At 43.5% G+C, this 13,819-nt stretch overlaps 1 protein-coding gene across 3 annotated transcripts in view; it reads left to right on the plus strand.

Annotated features, from left to right (window-relative positions):
- Positions 1–13,279: 13,279 nt before the first annotated feature.
- Positions 13,280–13,819, plus strand: part of REPS2 (RALBP1 associated Eps domain containing 2) — a 258,187-nt gene continuing 257,647 nt past the window's right edge. For all 3 annotated transcript variants that reach the window (XM_043459392.1, XM_043459393.1, XM_043459394.1), the window contains exon 1: positions 13,280–13,664. In XM_043459392.1, the coding sequence (XP_043315327.1) occupies positions 13,431–13,664 (234 nt within the window). In that variant the 5' untranslated portion in view covers positions 13,280–13,430. The remainder of the gene's footprint in view (positions 13,665–13,819) is intronic.

Raw genomic sequence — 13,819 nt, forward strand, 5'->3', positions numbered from 1 at the left:
CTGTCTCATTCTTATAGAAATTAATCTGAGAAAGAATTTTTATTTAGTTATAAAACAAGAAAAAAGGAAACAACAAAACCCACTTAGAATTAACTTTACTAAGTACGTTTTAGATGTGTGGTTTTGAAAGTCAACAAAATGAAAGTTTTAAATTGTTTACTACTTAAGATATGTACTTAGCCATTTTCTGGGTTCAGGAAGCTCTTCTCCAATGAATTAGAGATATAAATAATCACTTATGTATAAATGTGTCTATAACAGAAACTTTATGTCTCCTGTACTTTAAATAAACTAGATATATGAAAATCAAGGATGACTCAACAAAGAAATAGAGGTAATTTAATAAGATTACTCATAATAAGATTTATTTATTTGTTTGGCCATGCGGCATGGCATGACAAACTTCATGACATGAGGAGCTGCTCCCACCAGGGATTGAATCTGTGCTCCCTGCACTGGAAGCGTGGAGTCTCAACCACTGGACTGCCAGGGAAATCCAAAAAGAGTTATTTTAAAGCATGTTCTAAATGTGTTCAAATTTCACTTATCCTTATGAAAATCTGGTCTATATAGTTTTAGAAACATATCCAAAACATACCCACTGTGTCACGTGACACATGACTGAGTTATTAAACTGCTTTTCTCCACTGAAGACTTCTGTTGGGGACTCTAAGCCAGGGTGAGAGGCAGGGAGAGGCAAGATTTAGAAAGGGCACCATTTGAGACAGTTCAATTCCACTGTTCTCACTGCTGACTCTGTATGTTTGCTTTTAATTGACATAGTCCACAATGATCCTGGCATTTATACAATGTAATGAAGTGGTGAAAGGGTGGCAACACCCAGTGTGAAGTGTCGTCTGTTTGGGTCATCATGAATGGGAACAGGCTGGGGGTTACATTCCAAGCATGACTTATGCAGAGGCGAGGATCTACTTTGTTATCTTCCCCACTACACACTGTTCTTTGTTTGCCTCTGCAAGGAAATAATAGGCAGGTGGAAGTAACATGCTATGTATTTAGATACATAGCATGCAACTTTTTTTATTGAGGCATAATTCATATGCCATAGAACTCACCCTTTTAAAGTGTATAATTCAGTGGTTTTAACTACACTCACAAGGTTGTGCAGACATCACTACTAATTCCAGAACATTTTTATCACCTCAAAAAGAAACCTGTAGTCACTCCCCATTACTCTTCAGTTTCTCCCTACCTAGCCCTAGGCAACCACTCCTGTCTCTCCAGATTTGCTATTCTAGACATTTTATGTGAATAGACTCATACAGTATGTGGCTTTTGTGTCTGGCTTCTACCCTGGTGTCTCAGATGGTAAAGAATCTGTCTGCAATTCTAGAGACCCGGGCTTGATCCCTAAGTCAGGAAGATCCCCTGGATAATGGAATGGCTGCCTACTCCAGTATTCTTGCCTGGAGAATTCTGTGGACAGAGGAGCCTGGTGTGCTATTACAGTCCACGGAGACGCAAATAGTCCAACACAACTGGGCGACTAACACTTTTACCTTTTTTTCATTTAGCATAATGCTTTTCAGGTTCATCCATGTTGTAGCATGTGTCAGTACACTTTGTGTCTTTGCTTCTGCATGCATCAGTTGGTTAATATTTGGGCTGTTTCTACTTTATGGATTGAATGAATCATGCTCTTATGAACATTTGTGTACACGTTTGATATGGATGTGTGTCTTTATTTCTGTTGGGTCTGTACCCAGCAGTGGAATTGCTGGGTCATTTCCTGACTCTAAGTTTAATTTTTTCGAGGAACTGCCAGACTGCTTTCAAAACTTGCTGCCTCATTTTACATTCCCACCAGCAGTGTATGAGGAGTGTTACAGTTTCTTTGCATCGTCACCAACACTTGTTCTTGTCTCTCTTTTTGATTATAGCCATCCTAGTGGGTCATGCTATGTCTTTGATGAACTCTCATACACTTGGCTCTCATACACATATATTTTAAGCCAATTGATAAGAATAATCCCTAGGGTTGTAACGAAAGTGAAAAGTGAAAGTATTAGTCACTCAGTCATGTCCAACTGTTTATGACCCCATGGACCTGTGGACCCACCAGGCTCCTCTGTCCATGAAATTCTTCAGGCAAGAATACTGGAGTAGGTAGCCATTTCCTTATCCAGGGTTGTAATAGTGCTTTCCTAAAGAATCACGTCTGTTGCAGCTTTGCTGGGGAAGATTTGGCTCCAGAAAGAATAGCTTTGTTGTTGTTATTGTTGTTGTTTTATTTTGTTTTTTTAAATCCATTGGCCTGACTTCCCTGGTGGTCCAGTGGTTAAGACTCTGTGCCTTCAATGCAGGGGGCATGGGTTCAATTCCTGGTCAGGGAATTAAAATCCCACACGCTGCACAGCATGGCCAAAAAAATTAAATAAAAATTTTAAAAAATCCATTGGCTTAAAATGAAACAGCTGGTTCAGGTCAAAATTGAGAATGAGTTTCATGAACTCAAAAAACTTTCCAATTTTTCTGCTGCACAAGGCCTCAGATGAAAGCATCATTGTACATTAAAGCCTTTTTCTATCAATGCAAGGACAGTACTCTGGTTCCAAAATGGAAATTATTACAGAGGTGATAAACACTTTGATCTGTTTTAACCCATTCTTGTTATTTTCTTCATTACTGAGTTGGCATGTGTAATAATATGGAAACTGTTTGCAAACACATATTCCCCCAAGAGTTTCTGAAGCTAAAAAAGAAAAAAATTCAGTTTATTAGTGGGTGCTCCTGTTCCTGGTCCCATTTCAGTGAAAGGGTAGAATCTTGTGAAGATAATATACAACATTTGAAATAAACGTCCTCTTCAAAATCAACATACCCTTCTCTTTCAGTGCAAAAGGAAGGCAGGCATTGTTGGCCATATGTGCTCAACTGTCTCATGCAGTCACATTCTAAAATCAACAACAACAACAAAAATCTGAGCAGTTGCCAGATATTTCACAATTTTCATAGAGAAAGCCATTTGGTAATATTATTATTTTGTTTGCATGTCTTTAATGTTAAGGTTCAAAACCACTTAAATATAGGAGTCCAGGTGAGAGCTTACATATTGGAATGAAAACTGGGACTGCTAAGGGGTACCGATAAGGGTTAATATATTTTTAAAAGATATTTTATTTTGGAACACTTCAAACACAAAAAATTAGAGAGATTGGGGACTTCCCTGGCAGTTCAGTGGTTAGGACTCTGGGCTTCCACTGCAGGGGGAACAGGTTCCATCCCCAGTTGGGGGAACTTAAGATCCCACATGTTCTGAGGCATGGCCAAAAAAAAAAAAAAATAATTAGCAGCACCCCCACCCGTCACTCAGCTTAAACATTTGCCAAGAATCCCCCTAGAGGATTTAAAATTACAGGACTTCCCAGGTGGTTTCTAGAACTTTCCAGGTAATTCTGATTCCTCTCTTGATTTAAATCAATCATTAATTGGGCACAAAATGATTAAGTTGCATTTCTAGTCTTCAAAACACCACTTGGAAACATCCTTGACTGTGAAAAAGGGTGTTTCAGGTTCATTGTCCTTATTTAATTCCTTTGTTCCTATGGCTGTATATTTGAGAAGTAGTTTTGTTTTGTTTTTTAATTTATTTATCTTCAGAGAGAACTTGTGCACCTGGAACATGGTTCATAGATGAGATATCACTATGGACATAAATCAGTTAACTGTAATCATGATTTATGTGCCTGGATTCTCCTGTGGGCTGTGATACCTCTAAAGATGTAATAAACACATCTGTGTCCTTGCAAAACTGAGACTCAGATCCTAGATGCCCCAGTGGCCACATTGACTTGGTTAAAGTAGAAAGGGTAGGAAACAAAAATGAAGAATGAGGCCACAATCAATATTTACCATAAAAAGATTCTGTTTTTAGTGCTGGGAAAACAGTCTTTGTTTATTGAGGATGTTGTTGTTGTTTAGTTGCTAAGTTGTGTCTGACTCTTTTGCAACCCCATGGACTGTAGCCCGCCAGGCTCCTCTGTCCATGGAATTCTCCAGGCAAGAATACTTGAGTGGGTTGCCATTTCCTTCTCCAGTGGATCTTCCTGACCTAGGGATTGAATTGGTGTCTTCTGCTTGGCAGGCAGATTGTTTGCCACTGAACCACCTGGGAAGGTGTTATGGAGTATAGGACTATATATACTCTACTGATAGCACTTAGATAGTTACAGATGTACTTGCACATGCTTTTTCTATGAGATGTGGGTAGTGTTTTGAAAAGGAAATGGCAACCCACTCCAGGATTCTTGCCTTGAGAATCCCAAAGACAGAGGAACGTGGTAGGCTATGATCCATGGAGTCGCAAAGAGTTGGACATGACTGAAGCAACTTAGGATGGACAGATGTGAGTAGTATTACTCTCTGATGTAAAATTCTGAATCAGGTTGGGTTCTCTGGGAACAGAGACTGAGATGAGGATTCTTGTATAAGTGGTTCACAGAGGCAGAAGAGGAGTGAAGGTAGCAAAATGGGGCTAGAGAAGGCACTAAGCAAGAAAGTAATCTCAGTTGGAGACTTACCTGATCCCACAGGGCTCTTTGGAGTATGATTTGTACCACAAAGTTGGTTTCTGCCTGAGGCAAGCAGCTGACCTTTTCTACTTCCTGTCAGTCAGTCATTGGTGGTGCGCTGCTCGGTAAGGGGTGTGGAGGTGTAACTGCCCTGAAGCAGCTCCAGGTTGCTTGAGGACAAGTCTCCAAAGAAGGGAGCAGCTGTGAGCCATCAGAAGACAACACTCACTGGTGCATTGCCTGGTGGGAGGAATCTTAGCAGTAAAGCAACAGTTTCTACAATAGGTCTGAAATTTTTACATGATTGAGTCTGCCTAGATGTTATCCAAACCCTTTCATCTTCCTAGGTACACAGCTTGACTACATTTCCCAGACTCCTTTGCAGCTTAATATAGCCATGTGACTTAGCTAGACCAGTAGAAAGCAGGGAGAAGGGATTTGTGCCACCTCTGGCCCTGGCCTCCAAAGCCCCCTTGGCAAGCAGCCTTCTATGTTCTCTCTCTTGCTCCAGCTCTGCTGAGCCCCTCTTCTCTTTATTTTTATTTCTGCCAGATGCAGAGCATCTAGTGACTGACTTTGAGGTCCCAGGGGATGGAGGAGTTACTGATAGTGTCCCTGATGAACATGAAGAGAATCATCTCGCCTTCACTGACTCTTGTTGGACTGTGACATGAGCAAGAAACAAAACATGATTATGTTAACCCACTGAGATTTTCCAGGTTGTTTCAGTAGTTAGCCTACCCTGACTCATTTAGCGAACCCTCCATTTTTAAGAAACACAAATAGCTTCTCAAAATTTGATTTCCAGAATTCTATTAAATTATTATCAATAATAACCCTTGCTCAAATCTGCGATGACTAAACTGCTGAATAACTAAGTAAGATTTTTTTTCTCTTATTCCTTTAAACATAGAAAAAAGCTACAACAGTCTATTTGTGTATTATGGGTGATTTTAGAAAGCACCATGAAAATATATGGCTAGGATAATTATCCAAAATCCAGTTCAGGGAAACAAAGCAGGAAGCTGCTTTCCCAAGGTTAGACAGCTTGCTATTGTTAATGTGGAGTGCTAACTGTTGAGTCCAGTTTGTGTGACAAAGCTGTTGGACTTTACCAGTGCACAGTTTTTTGTTTTTTGTTTTTTTAGCATTTCTGCTCAGCTACTCGGCCATTCCCAGGGCTCCCAAAAGCTTCATCCATCGAGAGAGGTGAACTGATACCTTACATGAGAGGCTAGCATGGCTACTGAGAACAATCTGTTGGTTGCTTGAGAACAGCCACCTTCTCTATGTGTCAAGTTTCTCTTTCACAGGATGGAGTTGATATAGGAAGAAAGAGGGCACAGTACTCATACACACACACATGTACACACACACACACAAACGAGTGCATACAGGATATTTCACCAATATTCAAAACTGGTTTTATGGGATATAGTAACTTGTAAGATTCCATCATCATTAGTGCTTTGTAGGGCATATAGGGGTCCAAGTACTCCAACCCTGTCTTTCTCTGGGAGTGTAGAAAGAATTAGGTGAGATCCACATGCCCCACATCAGCATCATTGTTGCTGGAGTTGGATTGGAGATTCAGATTGTGTTTGTGGCCACAATCAGGCTTCTTCTTACTCTCCCTACCTACTTCCTTCTCTACCTCAGAGTGTCTATAAAACAGACCCTCACCTGGCAAGCTGCAAGGAAATTGCTATCTTTTCCCATCAAGTCTTTCTTTCTTCTTTAAACAGAAGTATAGTTGACTTACAATGTTGTGTTAATTTCTGTTGTACAGCAAACTGACTCAGTTACACATATTTATGCACATTACTTTTCATATTCTTTTCCATTATGGTTTATCATGGGATACTGAATATAGTTTGCTGTGCTGTACAGTAGGACCTAGTTGTTTATCTCCCATCAAATCTTTCAAGTGAGAACAGCAGGTGGCTCGAAACTAGGTGTACTTGCCATGTGGAATCAGGGTGGAGTGTCATCTGCTCTGAGGGCAGCACTATTAAGAGGTGGTGGTGGTGGAGCGAGGTTGAGAGAGCCAGAGTGAGAGTAGTAGCAAAAAAGAGAGAGAGAGATACACATGGATAGAGACAGAAAAAGACAGAAATGGGGACACTGTTGGGACCGGGAATGATCCATTTCCTCTCCCTTCTATCACTTCTTCCTTGGTAAAAGTAAATGAGAGGAGGTGGAAGAAACACCAATGTTACTTCATCAATATTCCTTCCTGGGGAGTAAGCAGAGAGGAAATTTTCTCATGATAAAATGTGGCCAGGGGAATAGGATTCTCTCTCACACTATTAAAGATATACTTTTCTTTACTTCTAGACAAAAAAAAAAGAGGTTAAACAAATCAGCCAAACAAGTGATTACTTAGTGTTTACATTGGTCAATCCCTCAATAAGTATTTTTTAAAGTTCATCCATCTTTGAGATATAATCTAAAGTATCTCAATATAACTCAAGAAAATTCTGAAGCTCAGAGAAGCCAAATAGAATATTCCCTACCACCTCTTCCCAGGTGACCCGTAAATTGGCTGTGCTTGTGTGCTAAGTCACTTCAGTCATGTCCGACTCTTTGCAACCCCATGGACTGTAGCCCACCGGGCTCCTCTGTCCATGGGATTCTCCAGACAAGAATACCCTCCTCCAAGGGATCTTCCCAACCGAGGGACTGAACCGACGTCTCTTATGTCTCCTGCTTTGGCAGGCTGGTTCTTTACCATTCGCGCCACCTGTGAAAGTGAAAGTCACTCAGTTGTGTCCGACTCTTTGCGACCCCATGGTCTATACACTTCATGGAATTCTCCAGGCCAGAATACTGGAGTAGGTAGGCTTTCCCTTCTCCAGGGGATCTTCCCAACCCAGGGATTGAACCTAGGTCTCCCACATTGCAGGCAGATTCTTTAACAGCTGAGCCACAAGGGAAGCGCGCCACCTGTAGGTATAAATAAATATTGGGGTTCCATTGTGGCTCAGTGGTACAGAATCTGTCTTCAATGCAGGAGATGCAGGTTCGATATCTGGGTGGAGAAGATCTGAAGAAGGAAATGGCAACCCACTCCAGTATTCTTGCCTGGGAAATCTCATGGACAGAGGACCTGGTGGGCTACAGTCCATGTGGTCGAAGAGTCGGACATGACTGAGCAACTATAGCAACAACAGGGACTAAAAAACAACAATAAGTAAATATTAGGTCTTCATAGACTTAACAGGAGTCAGCAAATATTTTTCTGTAAAGGGCCAGAGAGTAAATATGTTAGGTGACATCACAACTCTGCCATTGTAGTGCAAAAACAATCATAAACACATAAATGAATGGGCATGGCTGTGTTCCAATCAAACTTTCCTTACAGACACTAAAATGTGAATTTCATATAATTTTCATGTCCTGAAATGTTAGTCAATGCCCAGAAAGCACTGATTTTTTTCAAGCATCAAAACAAAAGTAAAATCCATTTTTAGCTTATGAGCCATACCAAACGAGGTAACTAACTGATTCTACCTTTCTGACCCCTGCTTTAGAAAACCCTCCCTTAGAAAACCCTTTCCCTTGTAGCTCAGCTGGGAAAGAATTCACCTGCAATGCAGAAGACCTGGGTTCAATCTCTGGGTTGGGAAGATCCCCTAGAGAAGGGAAAGGCTCCCCACTCCAGTATTCTGGCCTAGAGAATTTGGGGTCGCAAAGAGGACACGACTGAGTAACTTTAGCTTTTCACACTTTCCCTGTAGGTAACCAGAGCCTTGTTCTGAGTTTGAGCTGTCATCTTCATGCAAGGCACTGATGCTGGATTGAAAGGAAAAGAAAAAACATAACATAACTTAAAGACTATCTCTTGGCTATTCCTGAATAGATTATCATTCTGACTTCTGGACACTGATGGAGCCAAAACCAGTGTGTAAGTTTAGAATTGCAAAAAGGATAAAGAAATTCTCTTCTAAAATATTCTTGCTTACCATCAGCCTTAAAGGGATACGAGTGTTTCTAGTTTCTATCTGTGTTCATTTGAAGTTTGCTAACTATTTCTTCTATTCAAAAAACTGTTGTAGAAATAAAGAACAGTACTTGGCATTCCTTAGATATTAAAACATTTTTAAAATGCCATTTTTTTCTTCCTTTGTGCTGGGTTAAAACGCTGCTGTTAGGTCACTTCTGGCTGTGCCTCTCATCCTTCATGGAGTCTGGTCACAGTGCATCAGAGGCTGCCCATCCCTCCTGCCCCAGCCTGTGTCCCTCGCTCCTCACTTCCTTGGCACCAGTCGCTAGGGCTCCTCCCTCTCCTGTGATCCTCCCTCCCAGTCCTGACCTTTCACCTACCCAGCCCCACCCATTAATCAACAAACATCTCAAGCCCCCTTCTCAAGACTTCCTGGCTGAGCTCTGGCTCGTAGATGTTTCTCTCTTCTCTAAACTCCCACAGCACTTAGGACAGGGGTACACAGTTTAGCAAAAGATATTAAGAAGAGGTGGCAAGAATACACAGAAGAACTATACAAAAAAGATCTTCATGACCCAGATAACCACAATGGTGTGATCACTCACCTAGAGCCAGACATCATGGATTGCGAAGTCAAGTGGGCCTTAGGAAGCATTATTATGAACAAAGCTACTGGAGGTGATGGAATTCCAGTTGAGCGATTTCAAATCCTGAAAGATGATGCTGTGAAAGTGCTGCACTCAATATGCCAGCAAATTTGGAGAGCTCAGCAGTGGTCACAGGACTGGAAAAGGTCAGTTTTCATTCTAATCCCTAAGAAAGGCAAAGCCAAAGAATGCTCAAACTACCGCACAATTGCACTCATCTCACATGCTAGCAAAGTAATGCTCAAAATTCTCCAAGCCAGGCTTCAACAGTATGTGAACCATGAACTTTCAGAGGTTCAAGTTGGATTCAGAAAAGGCAGAGGAACCAGAGATCAAATTGCCAATATCTGCTGGATCATCAGAAAAGCAAGAGAGTTCCCGAAAAACATCTACTTCTGCCTTATTGACTATGCCAAAGCCTTTGGCTCTGTGTATCACAACAAACTGTGGAAAATTCTGAAAGACATGGGAATACCAGACCACCTGACCTGCCTCCTGAGAAATCTGTATGCAGGTCAAGAAGCAACAGTTAGAACTGGACATGGAACAACAGACTGGTTCCAAATTGGGAAAGGAGTATGTCAAAGCTGTATATTGTCACCCTGCTTATTTAACTTATATGCAGAATATGTCATGAGAAATGCTGGACTGGATGAAGCACAAGCAGGAATCAAGATTTCCAGGAGAAATATCAATAACCTCAGATATGCAGATGACACCACTCTTATGGCAGAAAGCAAAGAAAGCAAAGAACTAAAGAGCTTCTCGATGAAAGTGAAAGAGGAGAGTGAAAAAGTTGGCTGAAAACTCCACATTCAGAAAACTAAGATCATGGCATCCAGTCCCATCACTTCATGGCAAATAGATGCAGAAACAATGGAAACAGTGACAGACTTTATTTTTCTTGGCTCCAAAATCACTATAGATGATGAGTGCACCCATGAAATGAAAAGACACTTGCTCCATGGAAGAAAAGTTATGACCAACCTAGACAGCATATTAAAAAGCAGAGACATTACTTTGCCAACAAAGGTCCGTTTAGTCAAGGCTATGGTTTTTCCAGTAGTCATGTATGGATGTGAGAGTTGGACTCTAAAGAAAGCTGAGCACTGAAGAATTGATGCTTTTGAACTGTGGGGTTGGAGAAGACTCTTGAGAGTCCCTGGGACAGCAAGGAGATCCAACCAGTCCATCCTAAAGGAAATCAGTCTTGAATATTCATTGGAAGGACTGATGCTGAAGCTGAAACTCCAATACTTTGGCCAGCTGATGTGAAGACTGTCTCACTGGAAAAAGCCCTGATGCTGGGAAAGATTGGAGGCTGGAAGAGAAGGGGACGACATGGAGTTGATGATGGACAGGCAAGCCTGGCGTGCTGCAGTCCATGGGGTTGCAGAGTTGGACACAACTGAGCAACTGAACTGAAATGAACAGAGTTTAGAACTTAATTATATATTGTCTTTTATTATTTGTTTTTATTGGTTGTGTTAGTTTTATCTTTTTCAGTGTGGCGGCAGACTCCTTGAAAGCAACAGGTCTTGTATATCTTTTTTAAATCTCTCAAAGTATTCCAGTAGGAACACAGTCAATACTTCTTATTCTACCCATAAGTGTTGATTGATAGATAGGCACAGATATGAGATCTCCTCCCCATCTCTGCAGTGCTTAATAGTTAGTCAGTTCAATCACTCAGTGGTGTCCAACTCTTTGTGACCCTATGGACTGCAGCCCGCCAGGCTCCCCTGTCCGTCACCATCTCCCGGAGCTCGCTCAAACTCATGTCCATTGAGTCGGTGATGCCATCCAACCATCTCATCCTCTGGTGTCCCCTTCTCCTCCTGCCTTCAAATCTTTCCCAGCATCAGGGTCTTTTCCAGTGAGTCAGTTTTTTGCATCAGGTGGCCACAGTTTTGGAGTTTCAGCTTCAGCATCGAGCCTTCCAATGAATATTCAGAACTGATTTCCTTTAGGATTTACTGGTTTGATCTCCTTGCAGCCCAAGGGACTCTCAAGAGTCTTCTCCAACACCACAATTCAAAAGCATCAACTCTTCCACGCTAAACTTTCTTAATGGTCCAAATCTCATATCCATACATGACTACTGGAAAAACCATAGCAGTGCTTAATAAATATCTGTCAAATTTATTAAACTGAGTTGAGTAACAAAGATCAGCTGGGAATCTAGTATTCAGTTGGGCAAATCATGCCACCTCTGCATCCATTTTCTCATCTGCGAAATGGGGATAAAAATGGGAAAGCAGTCTACCTCAGAGAGGTACTTTCAGGCTTAAATAGATAGCTTGAAGTATATTAATGTTAGGGATTATTATATCTCACATTTCTTTTTGCAGGAGTCACAGGAAAAAGTGGCGTTTGATGTTTATCATGGAGAATACGTCCCTTTCTCACCTTTGTTAGAATGGTGGGCCATTCTCAGGGAAGTCTGTCCATAAAGGGAAAAATGGGAAAAGAATAAACATGATCTCTTGGCTTCCAGTTTTCTTGAGAAGGTTTTACAGTTGTGGAAAATATAATGGTGGTGAGATTTTTGAAGTGGAAATTCCCAAAGTCAGTCAGTCTTTGTTGCTCCTAACTTACCTATCCTTTTGGTACTCTTTTTTTCCAAACTTGCCTCTGTCTTAACTTACTCCTGGCAAGTCTGAAGCAAAAGATGGTACAAGGTAATCTGAGTAGTTTTGGGGATCCTCATATTCTATTTCATTTTTTCAGATTCCAAAAAGGAAATGTTACTCTGGGCACCATTTATGAATTAACATAATTTTTTTTCTTCTTATGGTTCTCTTTTCATCTTTCCCCTTTCCCCTGACTTCATGTTTTTTCTTTTCTTCTCTTCCTGTGCTTGGTCTTTATTGTAGTTGAACAAAATACCAAAGTATATTTGTTATCATTAGTGCTATTGCCCGAGTTTTTTTTTTTTTTTTTTTTTTTAATTTGGCTATGCTGGGTCTTAGTTGTGGCATGTAAGATCCAGTTTCCAGACCAGGGATGGAACCCAGGCCTTTCACCCACTGCATTGGGAGCTTGGAATCTTAACCATTGGACCACCAGGGAAGTCCCTGTTTTGTTTCTAATTTTTTTTTTTTAAGCACTGTTTGGGGTGGAAGGTGTATCTGTAAACCATGGACTGATTTTTTTTCCCTTGGGTTAGTGTTTCCCGGCCAGGCTTAATGCATGCTAAGTTGCTTCAGTCGTGTCTGACTCTGTGTGACCCCACAGATGGCAGCCCACCAGGCTTCGCTGTCCCTGGGATTTTCCGGGCAAGAATACTGGAGTGGGTTGCCATTTCCTTCTCCAATGCATGAAAATGAAAAGTGAAAGTGAAGTCGCCAAGTCTTGTCCAACTCTTCGCGACCCCAAGGACTGCAGCCCACCAGGCTCCTCCGTCCATGGGATTTTCCAGGCAAGAGTACTGGAGTGGGTTGCCATTGCCTTCTCCAGGCTTAATGCATATACATGTGCAGATTCTTCCCAGGGCCTTTTCCACTCCTATTACTCTAGCATTTAACACTAACCGATTTTATTCCTTTTTAAGGCTCAACTCCAGGTTTGAGCCTTGCCTGGGAAAGTGGCTTAACCCCGTCGCCACCTTAAACAACAACACCTTGAACATTACAGGAGTCACTGGGACCCTGTTCCTATGGAGATCTCTGCCCTCCAGCTTTTCAGGACTGTCATGGAATAAGCGAAGCCTAATTACCCATGCCTCGTCCATATCCCGTGCCTAGTCCATTTCTGGGAAGGGCACAGCGTGACGTGGGCAGTACACTTGCTCCAGCGTCCTAGGGAGAAATCACCACAGCCTTTCCCAGCCCCTGAAAAGCGCCATTCTCCATGTGGGTCTAGATGTTTCCCTTCCTAGGTAGGGAGAAGAACCAAAGATGCCTCTCTCGCGCGGAGTGGACGCGGAGTGACTGTGGCTCTGGCCCTTTGGATTCTGCAGCGCGGGCGGAGCAGGTGACCATTCGCCGAGCAGGCTGCGCGCTGAGTTTAGTTACCTGGCCCAGCGCGGTGGGGCGGGGCGGGGCGGGGCGGGGCCATGGTGCGATCCTAGGCTGCGATTGGTTCGTGCCGCGCCTGTCTCCATGTGCCGTGCGGCGGAGGCACAACATTCAAGTCCGGGGGCGGGGCTGGCGCGCGCCGGGAGGAAGCGGTCGCGCGGCAGCTGCGGGGCGTGGGGGCGGTGGCAGCGGCGGCCAAGGCCGAGGCCGGAGCGGCGGAGGCTGTGGTGAAGGCGGCGGCGCCTTAGCCGGGGACGGTGCTCCGCCTGGCCCCCTTTCAGGCTCCATGGAGGCGGCGGCGGGCGGGCTCTGCGGCTCTGGACCGCCGCTGCTGCTGAGCGAGAGCGAGCAGCAGTACTACTCTGAGCTCTTCGCGCGCTGCGCCGGCGCCTCAGGCGGGGGCCCCGGTCCCGGGCCCCCTGAGGCCGCCAGGGCTGCCCCCGGCGCGGCCACCGCAGCCGCTGGCCCGGTCGCCGACCTGTTCCGGGCGTCGCAGCTGCCCGCCGAGACGCTGCACCAGGTAGGTCCCCGCACCCCTGCCCTTGTGAGTCTTTGGGGACCATTTCTGCAGGGACAAGGGGGCGGGGTGGGGCGACAGGGCCGCCGACAGGCACCCGGAGGCCTCGGCCAGGTTTCGGAGAGTGGCTTCGCAGCCTAGAATGGCGGCGACGCCCT

Source organism: Cervus canadensis, chromosome X, assembly GCF_019320065.1.
Source record: "Cervus canadensis isolate Bull #8, Minnesota chromosome X, ASM1932006v1, whole genome shotgun sequence".
In the NCBI taxonomy this organism is placed as follows: Eukaryota; Metazoa; Chordata; class Mammalia; order Artiodactyla; family Cervidae; genus Cervus; species Cervus canadensis.